The sequence below is a fragment of the Emys orbicularis genome, chromosome 13, assembly GCF_028017835.1.
Source record: "Emys orbicularis isolate rEmyOrb1 chromosome 13, rEmyOrb1.hap1, whole genome shotgun sequence".
NCBI lineage: Eukaryota > Metazoa > Chordata > Testudines > Emydidae > Emys > Emys orbicularis.
Window position 1 is genome coordinate 28,516,513 of NC_088695.1, and position 26,800 is coordinate 28,543,312.

General features: G+C 57.9%; 1 protein-coding gene across 1 annotated transcript in view; it reads left to right on the forward strand.

Moving 5' to 3' along the window:
- Positions 1–26,800, forward strand: part of USP43 (ubiquitin specific peptidase 43) — a 177,669-nt gene that overhangs the window by 146,347 nt on the left and 4,522 nt on the right. The window contains exons 9-13 of the mRNA XM_065415820.1: positions 16,432–16,535; positions 22,254–22,331; positions 23,508–23,637; positions 24,104–24,452; positions 25,761–25,919. Of these exons, the coding sequence (XP_065271892.1) occupies positions 16,432–16,535; positions 22,254–22,331; positions 23,508–23,637; positions 24,104–24,452; positions 25,761–25,919 (820 nt within the window). The remainder of the gene's footprint in view (positions 1–16,431; positions 16,536–22,253; positions 22,332–23,507; positions 23,638–24,103; positions 24,453–25,760; positions 25,920–26,800) is intronic.

Sequence of the window (26,800 nt, forward strand, 5' to 3'; positions counted from 1 at the left end):
CAGCCAGACTCCCACTCAGGATTCCAGAGAGGCTGCAAAGCAGAGATGGGGTCCCTCTTGCTAAGCGCTGCCCATGAGCTTATGATAGGGAGACAGGTCTTATTGCTAAAATGAGGGAGTGAGAGTTAGGACTCCTGGCTCTGTTCTCAGTTCAGGTACTGACTTGCTTGGGCAACTCAATGCCTCTGTGCCTCGGTTTCCCCATGTGAAATATGGGGATGGTAATGCTTACCAGCCTCACAGCTTGAGTGGGCTGTAAGAGTTAATTAGTGCTGCTATAGCGCTTGGAGATCCTCTGATGAAAGGCCCCTAGATAGCAATGGTATTATTCCTGTGACGCATCCGTAACCACCGAGGAATTTCACAGGCATCACTGTGTTGCTTGGAACGTCACGACAGCTACAGGGAGAGAACTCAGACCCTCCAAGAGCACAGCTCCTGCTACCACTTGAGCTAAAAGAGAATCTCCATTTGCAGTTATCAATACAGGGCCTATGGCACAGAGCAAGCAGTTCTGATCTCACCAAGTAGAGTTGGGGAGATGGCAGTAGTTACCCCTAAATACACACACTAGCCAGTTCATTACACTGCTGCCGGATGAGCTAGAGCAGACCCCAGTGCCCACAGGTAGCACATCCTTCTCTGAACAAATTCACACAAACCTAAGTAAGATAAACTCTGCTAATAAAATACTCCCAGTTCTGGCAGGCCAGGTGGGTGGCTGAGCAGGCAGCAATTACAGGAGCCTTCAGAGGCTGACGGTCAGAGGTAAGTGTTTGCAATAGCTTCCCCTGCTCTCCGAGAGCAGAGTCCTCCAGGGATGTCTCCTTATGAGCGGCAAAGCTAGCAAAAGACAGCCCACAGCACCGCCCCAGCCTTGCCTAGTGAGGCCAATGTCCAGGGGAGATGGCAGGGCCTCTCCCTCCTGACTGGTGAAAGGAGGAGCTGGTATTGTTTTAAGGCGGGGTAATGTGCTTGGACCCACGCTGCAGCGCTCCAGTCCCGATGGTCAGTCGCAGGGGGCGTTTCAATCTGGTAGGGTTGGTCCAGGCCCATCCCTGGAGTCGTAGATTTTAGGGCCAGAAGAGACCAGTGTGATCTCTGACCTCCTGCATAGTGCAGGCATCCAATCATCTCTGCCTCCGGCCCATCGTCAGAGACTGGGACGTGGGCGGTTGTGCCTCGTGGTTGGGGCAGGAGTCAGGCCTAGTAGTTGGAGCAAGAGTCGGTAGCCAGGAATTGGAGCCCAGGGTCAGAGGCCAGCGCTAAAGGTCAGAGCCTAAGTCAGTAATGGGAGCCAAAGGTCAGAGCTGGGCAAGGCAGGAGAAAGCCAGGGAACAAGCAGGAATTATCACAGCCGTGGGCAAATTCTACGAGCAGCTGCTGAACTGCGGCTGGGCTTGAGAGCCAGTCTGCTGACTCGATCCACCAGTCTGACGGTGGAGCCGGTCGGGCAGCCTGCTGCAGGCCAGCTGCGCTCGTTAGGTTGCCGGAGACCGGCTCTGTTGCACCTGATCCTTGCCACCCATTGCTCCTGGGTGAGCTATGCAGATCATTTAGGAAGACACCCAGTGACGAAGGCCCCAAGTGACGGAGAACCCACCACGTCCTGGGGTATGTTGTTCCTGCAAACCACGAGGAATAGATCACCCTGATGGGAATGGGAGCATAGGGAGACTCCTGAGCTGTCTCTCCCAGCCCCCCGCTGCCAGAGCCAGGCCCTGCCTGCCTCAGGGATGTGCCGGGCACACACAGATGCCCATGCCTAATGTGAAATTGCACACCCTCCCGATGCAGCAGGCCTCTCAGCGGGAGCCTGAGACACGGATCCATCTCGCTAGATTGTCACGCCTGCAGCTTCGTTACACGTGTTAACCTTGGTGGCTGAGGAAGGCTGGAGTCAGCGATGGCATGAGGACGCGTGGCACGTCAGGGGGTGCTGTGAGGCTGCCGTGCCCCAGGGTCTGAGGTTAGACTCATTTATGAGGCGAGGGCCTACGGGAGATTGTGCCTGCTGCACGCAGCAAGCGTCCCGCTTTGCAGTAATTAGTAATGTCATTAATAAATAACGTCTGGGATTTATAGAGCACCCTGCACCTGAGAGAGCCCACGGCCCTGCACTGCTGCTGTGGCTTTTATTAGCGTAGTCTGCAGCGAGCACCGTAATAGTAACAACACTTGTCACATGGGAAGAGAGGATCCCTGTTGTGAGGGTATAACAATCGAAGAGCGCTGCAACAGGTATTGCCTCAAAACCTCCCTTCTAACAGGTAGTGCTGCTGGGAGATGGAACGTGGGTTCTGCTACACACCATTGCAGAAGGCTTGTTAAGAGAGGCAGGCTCTGGAAAGTGAGAGGACCTAGGGTGTGGGCTGAGCTGTCCTGAAGGTGGAGCCACAGGAGCAGCCAAACATAGAGAGAAGGTTTGAGATGAAAATGATGTTGCCTAATTGCTAATTTTTATGTTGATGAAGACAACCCACAGGGAGGGAGGGAGGTTTGACTCCGTACTGGGGGTGGTTTGTGAGTGTGCTGATCTCTAAAAGCCGTTCCCACGTGTGTAAATCATTGAAGGCTGGCAGGGTCAGGCCAGAGTTAGCCATGTGGGTACACCAGAGACCCAGGTATGTCTACACTGCAGACGGAGGTGGGATTGCAGCACACGTGGGCCTACCCACACTAGCTTTGATCTAGCTAGATTGAATAACAATAGTGAAGCCATGGCATTACGGGCTAGCCGGTTGAGTACTCAGGGTCTCAAGCAGGCTAGGCCTAGATCTCAAAGGTATTTAGGCACCTAACTCCCACTGGAATCAATAGGATACCTTTCAGGATCTGGGCCTAAATAACCCTCGTAACAGCCCTGCAAGATGGGAAAACAGAGTGATGAAGTTACTGGCCCAAGGCTACAGGTGGGACTTGGTGGGAGAGCTAGGATTAGGGCTGTAGTGGTTAGGACTCATCTACCTGTCAGAGGGAGAGCGTCACGGGATCTGGTTGGAGCCTGGTGGTTTTCTAACAGCGTGTGAAAATGTCCAGGCCAAGATGGAACTTCTGCTTTGTCAAGATTGTCTGTCCCAGCAGCATCCATAGTGCAGGGGGCACAATCCTCACCGAGGAAATACAGATCTCTGCGCCCGCAGCCAATCCTGAGTAGGTTAAAAACCTACCCTCTGCAGTACATCCTTTCAAGGGTAGCGGGTTCATTTCTAAATCTAGGGCAAAACTCCGACTTTGGTTACACCGCTGTCACGGAGAGCAGGAGCTAGCTCCCACCGGGTTAATGATTTGGGCTCCCAAGCAGTTTGATTGTCTTTTCTTTTAGAGAGGCAGGGCTGCCTAGTAGAGAGAGCCCTGGGATTTCTGTGTACTATTCCCGGCTCGGGCACTGGCCTGCTGGGTGGCCTTGTGTGAATCTCTGTACGGTTCCGTGCCTCAGTTTCCCCATCTGTTAGGTAGCTGTAATGAGAAGCTCCTTTGTGAAGCACTTTCAGATCTACTGGTGCAAAGCTCTGTGTAAGAGGTCGGCATCATTTTCTTTTTGCTTTAAAAAAAAAAAGCTTGTGAGTTCTCCATTCAGTTTAACCAGTGTTGTTTTTCTGGTTTTTAAAAAAAGAACCTGAGTAACCAGAGGTATCAGCTCAGCACAGACAGTTTTGGGGGGAGGAGCAGGGCCTGAAAGAGCCCCGTGCGGTTTCCTAAATGTGTTTATTTGTCTCTGTAGTTTGGGTGGCTGCAGTTTTTCTGCAGTTCTCACGTAAGGCCAGAAGCCCTGTTCCAATCATTTCGGAGCCAGCCTGGGTATTTTTCAATTCTACCTTTGGGAGCCCAGCGAGGGAAGAGGTTTTAACTCCCACTGCACTTTCTGCTCTGCAGAATCCCAGCCCGCGGTGCATCAGACACAGGAGGGCATTAACCAGGGAGGGATCCCAGTGCTCAGGGGGCATTGATTCAGCAGCTGGTGCTGAATTAATGCCCGTTACCGTTGATTACACTGTAGCTGGAGGTTAGTGCTGCTAGATCAGGAATGCTAAGGGAAGAATGAAGCCAAAGTGCAGAGTTAGTAACCCGCACATTTTAACCCCTCGGGTGTGCTTTCTATGCCATCAGCCTGGTCACACAAGCTAGCACATCAACTCCTCTATCATCTCCCAAATGTCGCTAGCGCCTGCAAGGAGAGCTGGGCGACATTTTTCAACCCAACGGCTGGTGGAAAACGCAGATTCGGCGTCACCAAAACTTTTCCTGGGTTTGTGTCGATTTGGCAAATGTTTCAGTGAAAAAAAAACCACCACCTAAAAATGATGAAAAAATCCAAACATTTCATTTTGATGTGTTCAAAACAAAACTGTTCAGTTTTTTGATGGAAAAAGCTTTTCATTCCGAATTCCCCTTAATTTTATTTTTAAAACATTTTAAAATGTAAAGAAAAGCTGGAATCTCAAGGAGACCTTTAGTTTGACCCAAAACAATTTTTTTTTACTTACTTATAATGTAAACAGACAAGACAGATAAATGGTGGGAGGAGAAACTGAGGCACAGATCACAGCAGTGACTTGCCCAAGGTCACCCAGCAGACCAGTGGCAGAGCTGGCAATAGACGCCAGGTCTCCTGAGTCCCGGTCCAGGCCGGTGCTGGGAGTAACAGGAAAGTACCGGAGCGTAGGATCTGGGAGCCAGGTGGGGGCGGGAGCCCTGTCCGGTTGCTGGGGAGCCCTTGAGTGCAAGTAATTACAACACTGTCTAGCATCCATGGGCGTGTGACAGCAAGCCCGAGGGATGCCTGAGGAGAGCCCCAGCATCTGCCTGTGGTACAGCCCCTGGCTCCAGCAGGCCCAGCCTCAGCATCCTGGTCAGCAGGAGCCGGAGTGACCTTGCAGCCCTGGAGGGCTCGGGCTGGTAACACGGTCCTGTGTCACCTGCTGTTTGCTACAGGGTGTGTGAGGCCTTTTCGGTTGAAGAGGATTGCGGTCAGCCAGCGAAGGGGCGGTTTGTAAACAGACACAGAAAGGGTCTGGCCCCTGTGCCCATGCAGCTCGCTCACTGCACCCTGCAACGCCCCAACAGAGTGGCATGGAGGAGGGCAGCAAGCAGCACCACACTACCCTCCTGGGGTCCGCCAGGAAGGGCTGCCTCCTGGGTGCTCTGAGTCAGAGCTCCCCGGATGGGGCAGTGGGGCAGAGCTGTCCGGATGTATCCCCTGCCCCAGGCAATGGGAGGGTGTGATTGTGAGCACTTTGCTCCACTGCGGCCTCCCGAGTACCCCGGGTGGATGTGGCCCAGGGGCTCCACGTGGCTCTTGTAACTCAAGGTGCCTCCCAGCTACTGCTGATGGCTCCATTGTCCCGGGCACGGAGGGATCCAGGCTTGTGGTAAAGCTCTCATGTGACGGGGTCTCCACCCCTTCCCCGGGCAGACTCTGGCCAGCCGAGCTCACCTAGGAAGTGCTTTGCTGCCAGTCAGATGAAATGCTCCTTAATGCCCCTCCCAGCTTTTTGCTGGAGTGCTGCCCGGACGCACTCCACTCTCTCTCTGGTGTCGAATGGGGATCCTGACACAGCTTTCCTGCACAGGGGGCTGGGAGGAGAAACACCCTTCAGAGGGTGAGGGGGGCTGCAGCAGTGTGGGTCACCCCTTACGGCTGGCAGGGCTGAGGCTGGCCAGCCCTGATTGCAGAATGAGCCACAGCTGGGAGAGATCAGGGTAACTGTCCTGTAAAGGGCAGCAGGAGGCTGAAGTGGGAGGCACGCGCGAGCTGGCTGGGCCACTACAGGGGCTGGAGAAGCGCCCAACAATGTGTTTATTAACACAACACCCTCCTTCCCCCCCCCCCCCCCCCCGAGTGAGCAGTGAACCAACTGCAATCAGTGCCATGGGTAGGAATAGGGTGACCAGACAGCAAATGTGAAAAATCGGGATCGAGGTGGGGGGTAATAGGAGCCCATATAAGAAAAAGATCCAAAAATCAGGACTGTCCCTATTAAAATCGGGACATCTGGTCAGCTAGGTAGGAATCAATCCCACAGTCTGGTATTCATCTGTCCGCGCAAGGCAGGGACATAACCCAGGAGTGAAGAGCAAGTGTTGTGAGTTCTATGGCCCTGTGAAGTGATGGGCCATAGGGATACAATACAGCCCCAACTGTGTGGGGGGTTGGCATGATGTCATCGGGTCCTGCTACACAGCAGCTTGGTGGAGAGAACATGGGCCATTTGTCTTGGCCAGGGTGAAGGAAAGGGTTAACCATGGACCCATGTCCCTAATCAGCATCTGCTCCTTGGTAAGACAAGAGGAATTTCATAGATTGTAAGGCCAGAAGAGGCCATTAAATCATCTCTGACCTACTGTGCAGCACAGGCCGGAGAACCTCACCCCATCCATCCCGACACGCTCCAGTGCACGCACAAGTTACCTTTTACACACACAGCCCAGCTGGGTCGGCTTCCAAGCTGGCTGCAGGACAAGCCCCCTAGCACTGATTTGAAACATGGCCCCGGGGCTATTCTAAAATTAAAAAGACAAAAGAAAAGCAGAGCTGCAGGGAGAGGAGCTGATGCTGGGAGAGGGGCTGACGCCAGGAGAGGTGCCCTAGAGGGAGCGGTGCAATGGGGCACCGTCATTCCCCCAGGGCCTCCGTGGGTTGAGATTTATCCATGTACCAATGCAGGGCCAGCCCAGGGAGCGGTGAGTGAACCCCCGAAGGTTGGATGCTTGCTCTGCACGGCGGGCCTGAATAGCTCACGGGATGAGGCTGTCTGGCTGTGCGGCTGCTTATGGGCAGTGTGCTGGTCTCTCAAGAAGATCTCCTTTGTCGTGGCGTTTGGGCAGCTCTGCTTCCCATAGGAACCCGAAGGGCATAGACGGCTGAGGGAATGCAAGCTGATTTGGGAGGAGATAATCCAGCCCCAGGAAAGGCTCCTGCCTGGTTGGAGATTGGGGCTGATGGTCGAGTGGACCCAAAACCCAGGGGAAAGCTGATAGTTCAGAGAACAGTGTAAAATGCCATGAGCTGTGGGTCACCAGGAAGATGACCGGGGCCTCTGGGCAGTCCTCGCCTGCCCCCTCCCTCTGCATCCTCTCTGATTCTCTTCACACCCCTCTTCCCTCCATTCTCCTTTGCTTCTGCTCCTCTCCCCTCAGCCGTGCAATTGCTCTGGGCAGGCGCTTGTCAGATAGTACGCAAGGTCGATTAACCTTTGTAATTCGCCTTCCCCCCTCACCAGCTCCCAGCCAGATGGAAGTCGACGAGTGAGCGGCAGGAAAGGCGTGTTAATGAAGTGCCGGCGAGCGGGCCGAGGGCAAAGCTGTCAAAGCCTGCCAGCCGCACGCTGCTTTTGAGGGCCGGGAGCTGCATGGGGCTCACCGCTGGGATTCGGCAGCACTCCTCAGACAGATGGCATGGAAGAGCGGGCAGGCATGCAAAGGGGATTGGCAGCAGGGCTGCGGGGATGCGGGAGGTGGGAGAGGATAGGGTCCGTCTCCCCTCACGCTTGGCTGACTTGCTGGTGACTGGTTAAAGGCCCCTTCAGACCGCGCGTGACATAAAGACTGGCTGCTTTAAGACAGATTCTTCACTCATCTGCTGCGGGAAAGGGGCTGTCTGCAGCTCAGGAGGCTGGGGCCAGCCGCAGTGACTTCAGTGCGGTCCCAGCCAGGACGGAGGGACCCCAGCGACCTAGAACAATTAATTACTAGACGGGAAGGATGTTAAGGTACTGAGCTGGGGCTTGGGGGACACTCCAGGCTGTCTGCCTGGCCCTTGTCGCATGTGACCGTGGGCAAATCCCTTCGGCCCAGGGAGTTAGGTGCCTACGTACTTCAAGGGTCTGGGCCTTAGTCTGTTCTCAATTTCCCACAGTAACACCCCTTCTCCGGCCCTTGTCTCTGGGCCAGAGCCTGTCTCTTGCTGTGTGGCTGCCCAGTGCTGTGGGCTCCTGAACTCAGATGGGGCCTCAAGGTGCTACTGGACTAGAAATAATGGGGGAAAGTACGCACCAGGACTCCTGGTTGGTGGCAGCGATGTAGCGGGCACTGCTGGGTGTGGGGCTCCTGGCACTTGCCACGCCCAGACTGTCCATGCAAACCAACGGCTGGGGAACTGCAGTGTACTGCCCCTGCTGTTCTCAGTGCCCATCCAGATGGGCATGAGCGTCTGCCAGGGCTAAGTGTCCCCTGGGCCCCCACCTTTGGGATAAGGCTGGGGAGAGGGGAATTTCCCTGCAGCAATCCCAGTCTTCGTCCTGAGGGGGTGAGAGATCAGGATGTGCTTTCCTAGGTGCACCTGAAACCACCTGTCCCATGGGGCAAGCGGCAGTAGATGGGGCAGAGGTATGGGGCAGGGCACAGTGGGGCGGGGTCTTGGAGCCCAGGACAAGGCATTTGAGCTTGATATACAAGGCAGCAGGAAGCCAGCAGAGGGAGCAAAGGTGGGGGAGTGATGGCGGTGGTGAAGAAGACAATCTTGACGTGACATTTTGGGCAGCCTGGTGGGGGCTTGTGGTGGGTACTGGGAAGAGCAGATAGGAGAAGGCTGCAGTAGCCTGGGGGGGGCAACTGGGGGTCAGTGGCTTAGCCACCAAGACACGTGGGGAGATGCCCGTTCCCTACAATACCCACTGCTGGCGATTCACGTGTGGAGGCCGGTATGCAACCCCCCCAGATAAATACCATGGGGGCCACAGTGCGATGGCTGGCAGGAGACTGTGGGCTATGTAAAGTCATTGGGACTCATCTCATGTGGGGGTTGGGGTGCAAAAGATCATCCCATATCTCTGAGGGTCTAGTCCCCCTAACTGCTGGGGTTTTGCCGTCCTGTGGAAATCCGTGCACTGCCCCCTCTGTCCAGGGCACTTCTCTGGCCCCATTACCATAGCATCTGAGCTGCTCACAATCCTTAACGTACTCATCCTCACCCACTCCTGTATGGCTGGACAGTGCAACTATCCCCGTCCTACAGGTGAGAAACTGAGGCACAGAGAGACTAAGTGACCTGGCTATAGTCAGACAGGAAATCTGAGGCAGGAAATTCAGCCCAGGTCCCCTATGGCCCAGGCTAGTGCTCTAACCACTGGACCATCCTTCCTCTGATCCCATTCCCCTACCATCGCTCCGGTGAAGCAGAGCCTTCTCCCCAGGCAGGAGCAGAGCAGTGTGCCCCGACACAGGCCGAGGGCCGCATTCCTAGCTGGCTGCGCTGGGAAGTCGGCCAGCAGCACAGGTCCAGCCCATGTGCCCTTAGCTGGCTGACATCTGCTCTAATTACGGGCAGGTATTTGGGGAAAGCCGTGTATTTCTGAGCTGCACTATACGCCTTGCGGAGCCCTCTCTGCCTCAGGCTCATACATATTCATGCTGGCACAGCGTGAGTCTTTGAATATTCACATCCTGGCCAGGGGAGGGAGAAGCTTCTTACTTTCTTTCCGTGCAGTTTGCTTGTTGGGAGAACAGGACCTTCCTGGTGCCCACGATGAGGGCAGGGTAGCCTGGCCCAATCCACCAGCAACGCATCAGCTGGCATCTGAGTTACAGTAACGTTCTCCCTAACTCAAGGGCCTTGTTGTGCTCAGAAACGCGCTGGCGACAGTCGTTGGACTGAAGGCTTCTCGTCAGCCCCAGCTCTGGCACAGCACAGGCAGACCTGACTCCGCTGCTCGGTGCTCGCGGGTGCCCCTTCGCCATGTCCAGGGAGCTGCTCTTCGCCTGAGAGTCTCTGCTGGCTCAGTGCATTGCAGAGTCAGAGGCCAGTCGTAGAGCTTGGCTCCCAAACATCAGGGCTGGTTAGAGCCTTCAGGGCCTGGCTCTCCTCTCACACCAGTGCCACACACCGGGGTGGGCAAGTCAGACCCGTCAGCTGTGTTGACCTGGAAAAAGGTGAAGCTTGGCCATACCAGGACAGTCCAATCTGTTTCAAAGGCTGCCTGCCCGTTAGTCAGGATTTAGCACAAGCCACATGGTCTTTAAGTGGCTGGGACTTTCCTAGCCGTCTCATGCGATGTCCGAGCCAAAGGCATTCGGCTGCATTCGGAGACACGTGGAACATTTCGGCGTGTGTCCAGCACTAAGCCGAGTGGAGCGATCACAGGCCATGAATGAGCCGTCCGTCTCCTGGAGCGTCTCCCCCAGGGGATGTTGGAAAAGTTGAGGGGGGAGAACCCCGCGGGGGGCTCCCGCTGCCCCAGCCAGAGCTGGCTGAACGATGAAAAAAGAGTCACTAATAAACAGGCCGACTTGGCCTCCCTGGCATCAGCGGGATCATATTCACCATTATTCACTAGGACTTGGCCAATCGCCAGATCCTGGCTCCGTTCCTCTGCCGTATCTCAGAGGCCCTGGATTAGCCCGTCGCACAGGAGATGAAGGCCGTTTCCCTCATGCCGGGTTCCCTCTGTCTCAGGGGTGGCTGGGCCTGGTGCTGATGGATGGTGGGTGTCTTTGATCATTTCTAATCCGTGTCATTGTTTGCACTCGGGCTGTTTCATCTTCTCCTGTGGAGCTGGAGGACCGATCTGTCACGCGGTGCCTCGAGGCTGCCTGGCTCTGGTGCTGCGTGCGCTGAAAATCAAGCCAGTGCCTGGCTGCCTGCTGCAGACCGGTGCATGCCAGGGAAACAAGCAGGGGTATTTTCTGAAGTGCCTGGATCCTCAGAGTGCCAAATAATGTCCTGGGGCAGGAGCATGGGTCATCGTCATAGTAACCGTGTGCCCTTCCCTGGCACAAGGACGAGTGAACCAGTCCAGCTGGAACAAGAACTTCCACCCAGCACTAGAGCCCACCCAGACCAGCGTGCAAGACAGACTGAAGGGGCGATGATGCCAGCTGCTGCTTTTCATGTGCACGTTGGCGCTCAGATTCCAAGGCTGGGGCCAGCAGCTCGCAGAGCCCCGTAGCACGGGTGCTTCTCAATGGGGGCTCTCTCCACCGGAGTGAGAGAGGAAGGACGTGCCAGTGCATAGGGTACCTCCCCCACTCCCATTTCTGACCAGATCTAATGATTCGTTATAGGTATTACCACAGTGTCTGGAGGCTGCAGTCAGGATCAAGGCCGCATTGTGCTAGTTGCTGTACAAATACACACATGCCCTGCCCTGAAGAGCTCGCAATACTCAGCCGCACCAGCTGTTGGCCACTGGCCCAAAGGGGAATAACAGTTGGCATGAGAGAGGCGCATTGGTGTATCTTTCCCCACTGGATCTCAGCTCATTTCCCCTTTCTTGGGCTGGTCTGATCCCCGGGTGCTAGGGACAGTGGAACCATCAGAGAAATATGGCACCTTCTGAAGGAGTGGAGATGAGCATCTCTCTGACTGAGGACTGAGCACTCAAGCACAGCATTACTGGTTCTCAGCCTGTGCTGGGTAGAGTCTAGGAGGAGCTTTGCTGTTTCCCAGTCTAGACTTTCCCACCTTCCCTTTCCCTACGTGAAAGCCCCATGTATGTCTGTGTCCCTCTACAGCTTGTACTGTACGTCCTCAGGCCTTCTGCTGCCCCAGTCCTGACCTTCTTTCTCTGTCTCTGTCTCTGAGCCTTTCTTCCACAGAACCTTTTCTTTGCACCGTTGGCAGATGCCCTCTCCAATAGATCCAGAAACAAGGACTTTTTGATGCTCTGTGGGGAAATATAGCAAATGACCTTGTTGGATCCAGGAGGGCCCAGCTTCAAATCCTCCTCGGTCCAGTCGGGAACGGTGCCTTTCACTCCTTACCCAGACCAGGGACAGATTCGTTCCAGGAAATGCAGCTCAAGTCCCATTAACCTTATTTTGCTGGTTTTTCTGCATAGGTTCCTGCATCGCTTCATTTCTCTGTGCACCCATTTCTCCGTATATAAAATGGGGATGACACCAAGCCCCAGGAGATTCTTGATGGAAGGGGCTTGCAAAATCCTGGGTAATATTATCGTCAGGGAAATGTTCCATTCTTTGGTGCAACAGTGAAGATTTGGCAGCTGTTTCTCTCTCCCGCCTCCCTCAGATTGGCACCCACATCCCATGATTCCCTGTTGCATACACCTGAACCACTTCTGGGCAGACCAAGGGAAACTCTAGCCTTCCCAGGGCGTACACGGGACTGCTGAGGTGCCTTGGGCTTTGTGCAGAAGGGGGAATTTCAGCCTAGTGCCCTAGGCAGAGATGAAATTGGCACCTCTGGGAACTAGGCCATTTGGTTAGGTGCCTAACTATGGACTTAGTTACCTGCCTCAGTGACTTGCCTGAGGTCACACCGGAAAAGGACAGAGCTTTCCTGTGCCTCTTCTGCAATCCCCTTAGCACTGCCCCTCTAGATCTGCCTTGTCTCTGCACATTTCTCCTGGGGGCTAGGTAGTGGTAACTGGAAGTGGATGTGGTTCTGTTGCTGTCTACCCCCCCTTCGCATGGGGACTTGTCCTCTGTTTAGTGCAGGTGCGGAGTGATAGACTGGGTAACATACTGCTTGTTCTGCCAGGGAGACGGTCTGTTCGATCGCTCTCTGCTGGTTGGTTTCCTTCATCTAATAGAAAAGCTATTCAGATATTCAGACTGAAAGTATCTGGGGAAAGTGTAACAAGGTCACTGCGTCCAGACGGGACCATCCCATTCACAGCCTGCTTGGGCAGCGGGAACCCACCCCTCGGTTTTTTCGGACCTTGCTAAAGTAGCTTGTGCAAACCTGCAGTGCTTCTGTGAGCTGTGGGAGTCTAACGCCTCGTGTGCTGTGGATGGGGGCTAGCGCTGTGGTGTACGTGCCCACGGGCTGGATGAGTTCTCTGTGCATGACTGGGCATGCTAACCAGACTCTTCTTTTGTTGTCATTAGCTCCCATGTGCGACTGTTCCTGTCAGGTATTCAGAGCAGCCAGCAAGGACCTTCCACAATGGCTGTAGGCAACTTTGCCTTCTGGAGTTCGTCTATGGTGTTCCTCACGAATTCTGGAGGATGCTCTGCTAACTCACACGGTCCCTCCCGGTGCAAAGACGATCCAGTACGGCTTCTGAGGGATATGCCCACCCACCAGCTGGGGGATGTGATTGCTTTCATCAAGCTAGTGCCGAAAAATAGCAGCATGGGGGGGTGGCACGGGCTAGCCACCCATGTACACACCTAGGCTCTGGGATGGGATCACCCTTCGGTGGGTAGTCCAGGCCACCACAGCCACACCGCTCTTGTTAGTGCACTGGCTCAAGCAGAGCTAGCGTGTGTCTGTCTGCCCAAGCTGGGAATGACATCGCCTGGCTGCTGTGTAGACGTGCCCCCAGTTCCTGCAGGGAAGGTTTTGGGGGCTTGGAATGAACCGTGGAGCTTCTCTTGGGTTCTTTACGGTTTCTGGGGGACACGTCTGTTGTAAAGAACTTTCTCCAGTCTGGTAAACTAAGCAGCATGTGCTGGAAGGATAGAGAGCCAGATCCTCCACCCGCTGCAATCGCACATCTCCGCTGCAGTCAGTGGGTTAAGGAGGATCTGGCCCATGACGTGTGGAGAATTTGGTCAGCTCAGTCCCATATGTGCTGGGATAGAGCAGGCAGCGTCCCTACAATACGGGCGACCAGGTGCTTTCAGTGATAAAGGAGCCTTTCTGTTTTCTATAAGCTCCTGGCTGGGTTCTGTGCAGGACCTTGAAAGCTATTAAAAGGTGAAAATTGGATTCTTTTCTCCCCTTTGAAGCCAGTGGGGCTGCACTGGCGTCGCTGAGAGCAGACTGTGTCTCATACCATCTGAAGAATGGCTTTTGACCCTAGCGCATTGATTGTGCTACGAGGCGCTATTTATACTGCAGCAAATCTGGGCGCGGGGGATGGAACGGGAGGTCTCCAGCACCTGTTCCCAGAGGGAATGCAGGAGGCTATGAGATAACAGCACACACTGTTCATATTGTACGTGTCAGTGTCCGATACAAATATTAGCGAATTAACCCTCGGAACTACCTGCTGAAGCGGGTAAATAGTGTCATTCCTGTCTCATTGATGGGGAAACCGAGGAACCTGCAAACTGCCTCATTTTCCTCATCAATAAAGTGGGGAGCGTGAGCCCTGCCTCCCAGAGGGTTGTGAGAGGGAAATCCTTGAGTGGTTGCGAATGCTTTGAGATCCTGGAAAGGAAGGTGCGGTTTGATTGCTCCCTGTTTTCGCACCCAGGAACGGCTGTGCTGCTGCAGGGAGCGGGGCCATGTAGCTGGGGCGCACGCTCTGTCTCTAATGCATGTTTAGAGGAACGTGAGATTACAAGCTGAATATTGTCACCCTAATGGATTCGTTTTGTCCCCGCTTCGGCTCTCATTACAGTCCCTGTCAGAAGGATGCGGGGCCGGCCGGCGGCGGGTAATGAAAGCTGGGATGGATTGGCTAATGAAACGCTGACAAAACATGACAAAACATCATCACTGGGGGAGGGAGATGGCCCCAGATGAATCCGCTCGCGTGACAAGGGGAAACTGTAAGCGGTGCAGGGGAAAGGGCTGCAAAATACACCTCTGCACCAGGCCTGCCCCAAGACATCACGAGTGAGGGCGCCGTAGAATCCATCCGGGGGCCCATCTGGCTGAGCAAATGGCTTCGGGCATTTACTTCGGCTTCGCTGTATGTGGGCCCCCGCCAGGTGATGGCTGTTCTAGCTGTATTCCGGTAGCATCCAGAGGTCCCAGCCGAGCCAGGGGCTGTACAGACACACGGCCACAGTCCCTGCCATGAGGAGCTTGCAGGGGAAACAGAGACACAGAGATCCCGTCCTAGTGCCTAGCCACCAGTCCCCACTGGGTTATACGTGGACTGGGTTGGGAGGAGCCACCTTGAGTTTGGCCCATTTTCCAAGTGACTTTAGGACTGATGAGCAGTGCCAGGCTGGCCCAAAGCAGCGAGCGAGGTGGGAGAGACTCTGTGTCTCATTGTCCAGTCCTTAGCTTCATCCACTGCCACCTGGGTGCGGCCATTGCTTCACCTTCTTACCCCGCACCAGCTTAAATTCACTTCCCTAGTCCAGCCCTGCCCGCGGCAAGACTCCCACTGATTCCAGCGGGCCCAGATTCCAGCTGAGCCCGAGTCACGTGTTAACTTGGCAAGTTTTCCCGGGAAGGGAATTTCAGAACCCGGACTGGGGCTGCAGGGCCAGAGCTGATGGTTCCGTCTCTGCTCAGCAGAGGCTCAGGGGTTGCTGCGGGTCGGGAGTGAGGAGCATTGGCAGAGCTGTCTGAGAGTGCTAGGGCGGGAGCAGTTCAGAGTGCTGGGGGTTGTCTGAGAGGCACTGGCAGAGCTGTGGGTGGGGGCCCACGGCTTCTGTCGGCAGGAGTGCTGCAGCTCGGGACTGCAGCACACTGGCGAATTTACAGGGGGGCCCAGGAGTGAAATCTCGCTCGGTGTTGAGGTGTGCTGGCCCACATGTGGAGGGGCCCTTGGCTGGTCTAGCAGGCGGGGCTGCAAGGCAGCCCGGAGGGATGCTAGCAGAGGCGCGTGAGAAGCTTGCACAGCAGCAGGGCGTATTTACAACCTTTGTAGCGCGGTACCATTGAGCCCCTGCCCTCCCCACAATACGAGAGCCGGTGGAGTCCGGGTGTTTGAAATCCTCCAACGATCTTCAATTGCTTCAGCCGGCCGGATTAACGCAGGTGAAGCACCTGAATTCCCATGCAGCTGGGAGGTGAATGCACGCACTCAACCCAGCGTCAGCCCAGAGCCGGGTAGCGTGTCACCTAGGTCAATCCCCCAGCCACACGGGACCTTCCGAAGTGCGGCACGAGTGAGCCCCGGGGGTGGCTGAGGATGAGCCGCCCGGGGACGCCAGGGATATTTTTTCTGGACATTGATTTTCCGTGACGGGTGAGGGGACGGGGTGTTTGCCTGAGTCAAAGGCAGGCCATGGGGTTCCAATAGAGACAGCCAATCCCAGCATGCAATGTGCCTTCTCCATCCATGCAGCGGCTTGCAGGAATCAGGCTGTTAACCTGGTGCCTCCTGGCCCTGTTTTATCCTGGGTGAGTCCCTGACTCCCCCAGCGTGCCGTGTCAGCCAGAGACACCAGGCTACGCTTCCTCTGAACTATGGCATAGCAGTTCGCTGGCAAAGACTGCTCTCCTCCCCAGCAGCAGCCGCATTTCTCCTGTGGTCTGGCAAATGCTTTGAGAGGGAAGGTGCTGTATAAATAAAGGTAAGTTGGAGAGGCTGGCCCAGGAGGGGCCCCATGGCCCCCGAGACCAGCCGGGGTTGTCTCGCAGCTGGTTCTCTGGGCAGGGCATCCTCGTGGGGCATCTCTGCTGGGGCTGCTCTTTCATTAGTGCCACCCCATGCGTCTCCTCCTCACAGCCTGCGTGCCACACATCTCACTGCCCTGCCTGACCGGTCCCCAGGCACCTCCTGTTCCCGCTCAGCCCTGTGGCCCTTTGTCAGCCCCGGTGCCAGGCGCTGGCCCCTTGGGGTCAGGGATCCACTCTCCAGCTCAGGGATTCTCACCCTCGGGGCTTCTCTTTTTCAGGGCATGGGGGACCTGTTCCGGGTGCGGGTTGCCGGGGGCTCTGTGGCATGCAGCTACCTCTCCCCTCAGGACGGCAGGCCGCTCTACCACCCCGCAGTCGACAGGTAAGAGACCTCGCCCGCCAGGACGGGGCATGGGAGCGGCTGACCGAGCAGGGATGGGTCTGGAGCCCTCACTGTCTCCTCCCTGCATGAGCCCAGCTGCTGATTCCTGAGCTGGACACTCTCCCAGCCCCAGCAGTGTCCCCTGGAGCAGGGTGCTGGAGCGCATAGCTACCCCCTGCCATGCGGGAAGCCACGGGCCTGCTTTCATTTCGAGAACCTGAGCTGTGAGGCCAAATAGGCAGTAGCCAGGGCCAGACCTAGGGACCATAGCCAGGGCCAGGCCTAGGGGGCCGAGGGACCATAGCCAGGGCCAGGCCTAGGGGGCTGAGGGACAATGGCCTTGGCCAGGCCTAGGTTTCATATGAAGTGAGACATGTAGAATACCCTCTGCTGCTCCCCAACCAGCGCTGGGCTTTCCCCTCCTGCATGCACTTGCTGCCACGTGCCTCCTCACCCAAGGCCTGTGCCGACCTCCTAGCAGGCCTCCAGGCCTCCGATGAGCACTCTGCGAGTGTCACTAGCAGGCACTCTGTCGGGCGGTTCTTTCTTTCTGAGTGCCTCAGACGGTTCATTTCCCACCGTGCAATGTCATCAGCTGGCCAGGGTGTTGGTGAGAGCGCTGCCCTCTGCTGGGTGCGATCAGAACTGCTCAGCTGTGTGTCATAGGCCCCGGACTGCTAGGCACTCATAAAGATTCTCCTGTAGCTGGACTGCAGGGCCTGTGCTGCGGGAAGCAGCAGGATCCAGCTTCTGTTCCTGCTGCCCCGTCAAGCCGCGAGCGGCCATGGCGTGCAGCGTGGTGAGGCCCCTCTGGGTGTGGATTTGTTATGGTATTCATCTGGAAGCATTTCTCGCGGTCTTTGTTTTGTGGCAAAGAAAATCCTGCCTTTGGCTCCTTCCGCAGTCAGTGCCCAGCTGTATTTTACAGTCTGATGCCTTGGAGGCTGCTGACGCTCTGAGCCTGGGCTCAGGACTTAAGTCTCCCACCATGGCTAGGGCTTTCCCTCAGTGGAAATCCCAGTTCTGCTCCTTGCTGGCCCCACATGATGGGAGCAGCAACAGGCCAGGGAGACCCACCATCAGCCCCTCCAGCAACAGGGCGCCTTTGCTGGGGACACTTGCCCCATGTGTCTGAGGAGGTTCATTGTGGCGGCACCAGCATGCTCCCATCAGGCCATTGCCTGCGCTGCACTCGCTGCCTGGGAGAGCCGGCCCCATCACCGTGCTGCCCGGGCACTGGACTCCACAGGGTACCTCCTCACTGCCCAGGGCGCTCGGCGCTGTACATATCGATCCTCTGCCACCAGCTCCCGGTGGCTAGGGCTGACAGTTTTGCTGTTGTGCGGTTGCCATGGCTGTTCCATTGGCACTGGCTGCATCTCATTGGTGCATCCGTCAAGCAGAGTGTCCCTCAGAGCTGGCTGCAGTCTCCCAGGTGGGACGCTCTCTGCTGGGAGATGGAAAGAACACGAGCTCTTTGTCTCCGCTGCCTGTTTGTGGTGACTCCGTGTGGGGGTCAGCAGTCGCCGTCTGACGTGAGAGTGGCGTCATGGGGCGCTGTGGTAGCAAACTGGGGTCTAAAGGCTGATGTAGTGGAGTGGCAGCGTGCATTAGGAGTTACACACCCGAGCAGGGGTCAGGAGAGTTGGAGCCTTTCCCTGGGTCGGTCACTGTCTCTCCGTGTGACTGCGAGCAAGTCTCTTCACCTCTCTGCCTCAGTTTCCCATTCCGTATGGGGGTTAATACCACTCAGGTTTGGCCTGACTCCCCCCATCATGACAGAGAGCGGACGGGGCAAATTTGAGCAAGTGCTGTTCTGACCTAGCACACAGGGTCCCAGCACCACGCGCCCCATACACCGGAGCAGGGAGCCAGGCCCAGCCCCACGGGACAGGAGTCACCCCAGCAGCCTCGTTCTCCGGCCCCGGGTGAACAGTCACGTCCTGCGCCTCCTGTTATCAGCTGTGTAATATGCTCAGTAAGGTGCCGTGAACGGACTAACAGCACTGGGGGTCCTGCCCTCTCCTGGCCCCGCCGCTGGCTCAGGACCGCTGGAGAGGCTGGCAGGTGTGACGGGTGTCACTGTCGCTCGCAGGGGCTGGGCGTGGCTGAGGGGAGCGGATTTCAGAGGCTCCACTCCCCTTTTCCATGTCAAACACCCTGCGTGCAAACTCCATCAGTCTCCTCTAAATGCAGCCACGGGGCACACAGGACCAGCCCGGCCACATGGGGCCTAGCACTTGGGCACCTGCTCGGTCTGCTCCTGACACCGGGATGTGGGAGCAAACCTCCATCACCCTCAGAGGACCCGCTCACCCCTCCAGCTCCCACTTGGATGATGGAGCAAGCCGCTTGTCTGGGAGGAGTCTGCCACCTACTGGCCCTTCTGGGGATTACACTGCAGCCTCTAATTCCCTGCCAGGGCTGCGCTGTGATTCGGGGGACGTAGTAGGTGGGGTTTCTCCACAGCTCTGCTCCCCGTCTCCTGTCTGCTCCATCACAGCAGCTTGCAGCTGCTAGCGCGGGAGCCTGCCCTGCACCTCCAGCTGTCCTGAGGACGGGGCACAGTCCTTTAGCTCGCTGAGAACTAACATAGGCACGGACCAGGGCTCCCACGCAGGCCCCCGCGCCCCCTTTGCTCCGGGCATTCTCGTCTGGTCGGCGACAGCAGCCGGTCACACAGCCGTGCCAGACCGGGGCCCAGTGGAGAAGGCAGGATGGCCGCCTGCTAACCCCGGCTCCCGTGCCTCGTGGAAGTCGTCTCCCCAGCACATCACTGCCTGCCTGGCCTTCACGGAGAGCCCCCCTTCTCCCAGTAGAAGGGATCCGGCTGCATATTTATAAACCACCCCCCTTGCTGGTTCGTCCCATCTGAGCCAGCAGGATAATAATTACTATTCATTATTATTGGTACCATGGGTGTGCCTAGGGGCCCCCGTCCCGGATCAGGATGCCGTCATGCCAGGCGCTGCACAAAGGCACAACAAAAAGACGGTCCCCACCCCAGAGAGCTGACAGTGCAAGGAAGCTGTGCCTCTCGCTGCCTACCCGAGAGCCCATTTCTTCTCCCTCTTCATGTGTCTTTCCCTGGCACTTCATCTGAACGCATCCATCTCCCGTGACTCTTCTTCACGTTAATGTACGCTGATGCAGTGCCAGTAACTTACAAACACGGTCCTTGCCTCCAAGCCCTGGCAGTCTGACAGCAATCCGGGGGAGAGAGGGTTTGGGCATCGGCTACCCTGGTGGCGAATGCAGGATGGGTGAGGGGAAGGATAGATGGATATGGGCAGAAGGCGGGAAGGGTTGATTCAGGCAGGAGCTGGGGGCAGCATTGCAGGCGAGGAGAGCAGTGTGAGAGCAGGCACAAAGCCGAGCCGACACACACAGTGAGGGGAGAGGACTGGGCCCTGTGGTGTGTTGAGGACTCTGTTGGAATTGCATGCTATCGCTTTAAGAGCTGGGTGGAGAGGACGTTCCATATCCTGCTTGCAGGCTACGGGGCTCTGCAGGGAAGTCAGCCATCCAAGTCAGTCTGGGAAGAGCCAGCCTAGAACAAGGTGGGTGAGTAGAGCCTCACTGCCTTCGGGAGCAGCCTGCTTTGTCTCTCTCTGGTTTTGGTCACCGGGTGTTATTGGTCTGGATTCTAAGAAATAGTCGCTTTACAGTGCAACCTTCCAGCAGGGGCATTTGGTGTTTTTATCTTACGTCTCTGTGTGTATGCTGGGACACCACAGGCAGGGCATAGGGAGTGGGAGGAGCCCAGGGGCCATGCAAGTGGTGACATCAGGCTACGTAATACCCAGCATGCAGTTCCCCTGCAGCACCGTAGTGGTCCTGCAGTGCTACACTGGCTTGTGTGACGGAGCTCTCTGAAGTGATGTGGGGTGGGGGCCAGTGAGAGAGGGACTCAGGAGACCTGGGTTCGAGTCCCAGCTCCAGTCTGTTGGGTGACCCTGGCCATAAACTTGGAAGATTAGATGGTTATCAGTAAATGTTGGTAACCGTTGCGTTCGCTGGACACACACAAACTGACAAATAAAAGATTGATTTGTACAGATGGGCAGAGAAAGAAAACACTGCTGGAGAACGTATTAGTGTTTGGTCTAAGGAGTTCCCTTTGTATACCTTGACAGGTGATGTGCAAAGTGCCAAGGGGTCTGTATTGACCCCCAGAGGTCAGGGTGTTGCTGGGACGGCTCCTTAAAGAGGCAGCACCTTGGAGATGATCATCTGTCTCTAAGCAGGCTGGGGGCCTGGCGTCTGTGGCTGGGAACCTGCTCCTCAGCTTCCCAGAGATGGTGCTGGCAGAGCAGAGGTCTGGGAGGTTGGCGGTGTACGGAGCCCCTTTTGCTGCAGCAGTCTCCAGTCTGCCACGGGGTGGGGATAGGGTGACCAGGTATCCGGTTTTTGACTGGAACATCCGGTCGAAAAGGGACTCTGGCGGCTCCGGTCAGCACCGCCGACTGGGCCATTAAAAGTCTGGTTGGCAGTGCTCAGGCAGGCTAGTCCCTACCTGTCCTGGCACTGCGCTGCACCCCGGAAGCAGCCAGCAGGTCCGGCTCCTAGGCGGGGGTGGGGCCCACAGGGCTCTGTGCGCTGCCCCCGCCCCGAGCACCGGTTCCACCTGCCAATGGGAGATGGGGGGGCGGTGCCTGAGGGTGAGAGCGGAGGGTGGAGCCTCCTGCCCCCCTCATCCCCCCGCCTAGGACCCAGACCTGGTGGCTACTTCTGGGACATGCACGGCGCGGTGCCAGGACAGGGAGGCAGCCTGCCTTAGACCCGCTGCACCTCTGACCAGGAGCCGCTCAAGGTCAGCCCACGCCCCAACCCTCAGCCCCCCTGCTCCCCAAACTACCCATCCCCGGCCCCAGCCCACAGCCCTCACCCCCAGCCTAGAGCCCTCACCCCCCCTGCACTCCAACCCCCTGGCCCAGCCCAGGGCCCCCTCCCACACGCTGAACCCCTCATCCCAGCCCCACCCCAGAGCCCTCAGCCCCTTCCGCACCCCAACTCCCTGCCCCATCCCGGAGCCCACACCTCCAGCCGGAGTCCTCACCCCCTCCCGCACTCCAACATCCTGCCCCAGCCCAGTGAAAGTGAGTGAGGGTGGGGGAGAGCGAGCCACCGAGGGAGGGGGAATGTAGTGAGCGGGGGCAGGGCCTGTGGAAGGGGCAGGGCCTCGTGGAGGGGCGGGGCTAGGGTGTTCCGATTTGTGTGACTAGAAAGTTGGCAACCCTAGGTGGGGAAGGGACGTCGCGGAAGCCACAGGCTGCTGCTAACAAGCCATGGCGTTGGTCAGGGCAAGAGGACTGACAGGGAAGGGAAGGGCAGTTCCATGCCATGCTCCGTGCCCTACGGAGCTGCCTGCAGGTTCTCACATGATGGCTGCAGGGCCTGGGGGAGGAACGGAGAACCTGCTGCCAGACAACACCTGCCTGAGCCCTGCCGGCCTGGCCCGTTTCCCTGCCTCATGCCCCACCAGCGCGGGGAAGACAGTGGGTGAGGGGTGGTTCCCTGGGCCTTCCCCTCCAGCACCCGAGGGGCTCTGGGAAGTCTCTGCTCTCTCATGGGGGATCAGCCCTTACTAGCAGGGTCAATACGGCGACCCTCAAGCTTCCCTTTGGGCCTGGGCTGGCAGCTGCGACCCGTACTGTGTCCCGGGGGAACAGCCCGGAGCAAGGCCCCTCCCACTGATGCCTGGCCTTGTCCCAGCAGAGCGCTGCAGTTCGGCGGCCCGGGCGGCCCCCCCCACGTGAAGCTGGTGGTGGAATGGGACCCGAACACCAAAGAACGGTGAGTCCTCAGCGCCGCGGAGCCTGTCCCCAGCAGCGGCAGGGGCACAGAGGCAGCGGGTCTGTCTCGGTGCCGCGGGCTGGGATCAGAGACTCAGGGTCAACACAGCTGGAAGTAAACGTCTCGGTTCCCCTTACGTTTCTCATCAGTGTTTGGCCCGTAGCCACCTGGTGGCCTCAGGCCTTACTCCTGTGCCCACCCCCTGGCCAAGGACCTGGTCTCTGTATTTCACCCAACAGAACCAGAACCAACTCATTGGGCTCTTAAGTGTCTTATTTATTAACGGTCCAACCTTGACGGCCTCACTCGGAATCCCCCCCATGGAAGGGCAGAGTAAAGTCTGAGTGGGACCATCCCCATCGTCCCGCTGGGAATTCTGCCCGAGTGAGGACATCAGGATCTGGCCTGCTAAGAATCACTTGCCCGTGTCTCCCCCATTGGACAGCAGGGTTAGCGGTGAGCAGTTTGCACAGGACAGTGAGGGTCCATGCACTCTGCGTTTAACAGCAGCGGAGCACCTTCAATGGAGCGATGCTGGATTTGCACCGAAGAGCGTGGAATAGCTGGCTCTGGGCTGGCACTTCATCCTGATAGACGGCTGAGTGCCCAGCAGCGCCCGGGACACCAATGGGGTTGCCGGTGCTCAGCACGTGTGAAGATCCAGCCACTTGGTTAGGTGCCGAAATACAGAGTTTGAGCCAATGTTTTCAAGCATGGGGAGTGATTTTGGGGGGCCCAACTTGAGACACCTCAAAGGGGGCTGAGTTTCAGAGTCTGGGGGCTCAGTAGTGTCTGAAAATCAGGACCCTTTAAGGCATCTCAAGTTGGGGGCCCCAAGTCACTGGCACTTATGAATATCTTAGCCTGGCCGCCTAACTTCAAGCCCCTGTACTGGACACTATTGTCCACTAGGGAGAGAACTGCTCTGCCTTTACGAGAAGGCCACCTCTGCCAGGCAACCAACATGCCAATCCCTTGAATGGTCAATTAGGACGGGTCTTACTGTAACTCAACCTGTGGAACTCACTGCCTCAGGATATGGAGGCAAATACCACAGGCTGGCTTGGGAAAGAGCAGGACAGTTGCTATCTCCTGTCATGCTGCCCATGGATGGCACTGCCCAGCTGCCATCGCGTGGGTACTGCCTCCCTCCAAGCTCCTCTCCCGCCTTTGCAGTCTGTTTGGCAGCATCCAGGAGGAGGTGGTGCAGGACACCGAGAGCATCCGGCTGCAGCAGCAGGCCCATCAGCAGCAGCACAGCTGCACCCTGGATGAGTGCTTCCAGCTCTACACCAAGGAGGAGCAGGTACGTGCCATGCAGGGCGGGGTCTGGTCGTGCACCCTGGGCCTGCTGTCACACTTTGTGCTGGGGCATCTGGGGCACTGGAGCTGGGGGGTAGGGACGGGTGCTGGGCTGATAGCAGAGCACCCCAGGGCATGGATCCAGCTGCCCAGCTGGGGCTGGCAGGAGAACAGGAACAAAGGGAAGGGAGAGCCCACCGCACCCTGTGAGGGGAACCCCAGCCTTCCTCTCTGAGCCCAAGCCAGGGCAGGTAGGCACTGGGGACTGTGCTTCCCTCCCGCCCCCCCCCCCCCCCCCCCCCCGCCCAGACCCAGGTCGCAGGCCCCGCTGGACAAATCCTGCTGGAGGGATGCGCAGCAGCACCAGGTGCCCAGTGCCCTCCCCATGGGCATGGGGGGCATGGCCGGACCAGTTGCTGGGGCCACGCTAACCCTAGCCTTGCCTGGGGCATGGTGTCTTGTGTCCCCAGCTGGCCCCCGACGATGCCTGGAGGTGCCCCCACTGCCAGGTGCTGCAGCAGGGCGTGGTGAAGCTGAGCCTGTGGACGCTGCCCGACATCCTCATCATCCACCTGAAGAGGTTCCGCCAGGTGGGCGAGCGCCGGACCAAGCTCTCCACCCTCGTCCGCTTTCCCCTCCGCGGCCTCAACATGGCGCCCCACGTGGCTAAGAGGAGCCAGGCCGGGACGCAGGCATTGGGCCCGTGGGCGACATGGAAGCAGCTGCCGTACCTCCACGAGAGCTCCCAACTCGAGTCGCTCTACGACCTGTACGCCGTCTGCAACCACCATGGCAGCATGCAGGGTGGACACTACACCGGTGAGTGCACCAGGGCACCATACAGGGCAGGCACTACACCGGCGAGTGCACCAGGGCACTGTGCGGGGCGGGCACTTTGCTGGTGAGTGCACCAGTGTGCCGTGCAGGGTGGGCACTACATGAGTGAGTGCACCAGGGCGCTGTACGGACACTACAGAGTGAGTGCACTAGGGTGCTGTGCAGGGTGAGCACTGAGCCAATTAGTGCACCTGGGTGCCGTGTGTGGCAGGCACAACATGGGTGAGTGCACCAGGGCGCCGTGTGGTGCGGGCACTTCACTGGTGAGTGCACCAGGGCACCATGCAGGGCGGGCACTTCACCGGTGAGTGAACCAGGGCGCCATGCAGGGCAGGCACTACACCGGCGAGTGCACCAGGGCACAATGCGGGGCGGGCACTACACCAGTGAGTGCACCAGGGCACCATACGGGGCAGGAACTTCACTGGTGAGTGCACCAGGGCACCGTGCGGGGCGGGCACTACTCCGGTGAGTGCACCAGGGCACTGTGCGGGGTGGGCACTTTGCTGGTGAGTGCACCAGTGTGCCGTGCAGGGTGGGCACTACATGAGTGAGTGCACCAGGGTGCTGTACGGACACTACAGAGTGAGTGCACTAGGGTGCTGTGCAGGGTGAGCACTGAGCCAATTAGTGCACCTGGGTGCCGTGTGTGGCAGGCACAACATGGGTGAGTGCACCAGGGCGCCGTGTGGTGCGGGCACTTCACCGGTGAGTGAACCAGGGCGCCATGCAGGGCGGGCACTATGCCGGTGACTGCACCAGGGCACCATGCGGGGCGGGCACTACATGAGAGAGTGCACCAGGGCGTCGTGCGGGATGGACACTACACGGGTGAGTGCTCCAGGGCTCCATGCGGGTTGGACACAACACGGGTGAGTTGGTACTAACCCCGAGTTGGTACTAACCAATGCCCCAGTCTGGTGCTAGGGGGCGCTGTGCAGCTGGAGATGCCTGGCTTTGAGCCGGGGAAGGACACTGGAAGTCCTGGCTGGCTGCGGTGATTGAACCTCTGGGGCGACGCTACCTGTGGAGGGCCTTGGAGCAGCTGGGCTGGCCCAGCCCTAGCTGGCGAATTGCCTTCTGCCTGCCTACCTCTCGCTGCGGTTTCAGTCCCAGGCCGGGCGGGGGCGGACCCCAGCCAGACGGGCCCCGCCAGCGATGCAGGCTGATGGGATTCCACCCTGGCGGGGCTGGACTGAACCCCAAGCCTGGCGCCCCCGGGGCCCCGTCTCCGCCTGTCGTGCGGTTCATGAGCTCCCTTCCTAAGCACAGCTGTGCTCTCTGCCCCAGCCTACTGCAGGAACTCCCTGGACAGCCGCTGGTACAGCTACGACGACAGCGCTGTGGAGCCGGTTCTGGAGGACGAGATCAGCACCCGGGGTGCCTACATCCTCTTCTACCAGCGAAGGAATGTCATCCCCAGCTGGTCTGCCAGCAGCTCCGTGCAAGGTGGGCCTGCGCCCCTGCCGTCCGCGCTCGCCCCCGGGGACGTGCTGCTACGGGGAGCCCAGGCCTGGCCCACTCAGGGCCGGCTCTAGGCAAAAGGCAGGTGCCGCGCCCTGGCTCCCCGGGAGGAACGCCCTCGGCAGAGTTGTTCCAGGGTCTGCTTCGGTGCGAGTGCTGGGGGGCCAGAGCCTGGCTCATGGCTGCCCATCCACCCCTGGGAGAGGGTGTCTGCACGGAGAGCCGTCTGCGATTGCTTTCCTCTAGCTAGCATGGGTAACAATAGCGGCGAAGACCCGGCCGCACGGCCGTCAGCACGGGACCGTGCACGCTGGTCATTAGCCGCTACTCATGCCCATGCGGCTGCACTGCTCTTGTTACCCGTGCCAGCGAGGTGAAAGCTGCTGTGGCTGTGGCTACAGAGGCTGCATCAAACCCTCCTGTGCCCTGTCGACGTCCCCGGGAGGGTGGGTGGAAATCACAGCCATTGGCACTGGCAGGCCAACCCACCCCCCGCCTTCGGCTTAGGGCTGTCTGTGACAAGTACATTGCTGAATCTCCCCCATAGACTGACCAGTCAGAGGGGTCCCTGGGGCCCGTCCCCCCTGGGCTCCGTGGGGCCAGCACTGTGACACCGTTCTGGCTTTAACACGATCAGCCGGCAGCTGAATCCTGCTGAGCTGCTCCGGTGTGGAGTAGCCGGGGGGAGGGAAAGGACAATTCACACGGGCTGTTCGCTGAATGCTTTGGCTGTCTCGCACGCACACGCTCAATCACAAAGCACAAGGGCACACACATTGGCACAATCACAAAGCATGTGGATGCATCTACACACAGTCACAAAGCACATGCACACACATGTACCCACGCACAAAATCACAGCACAT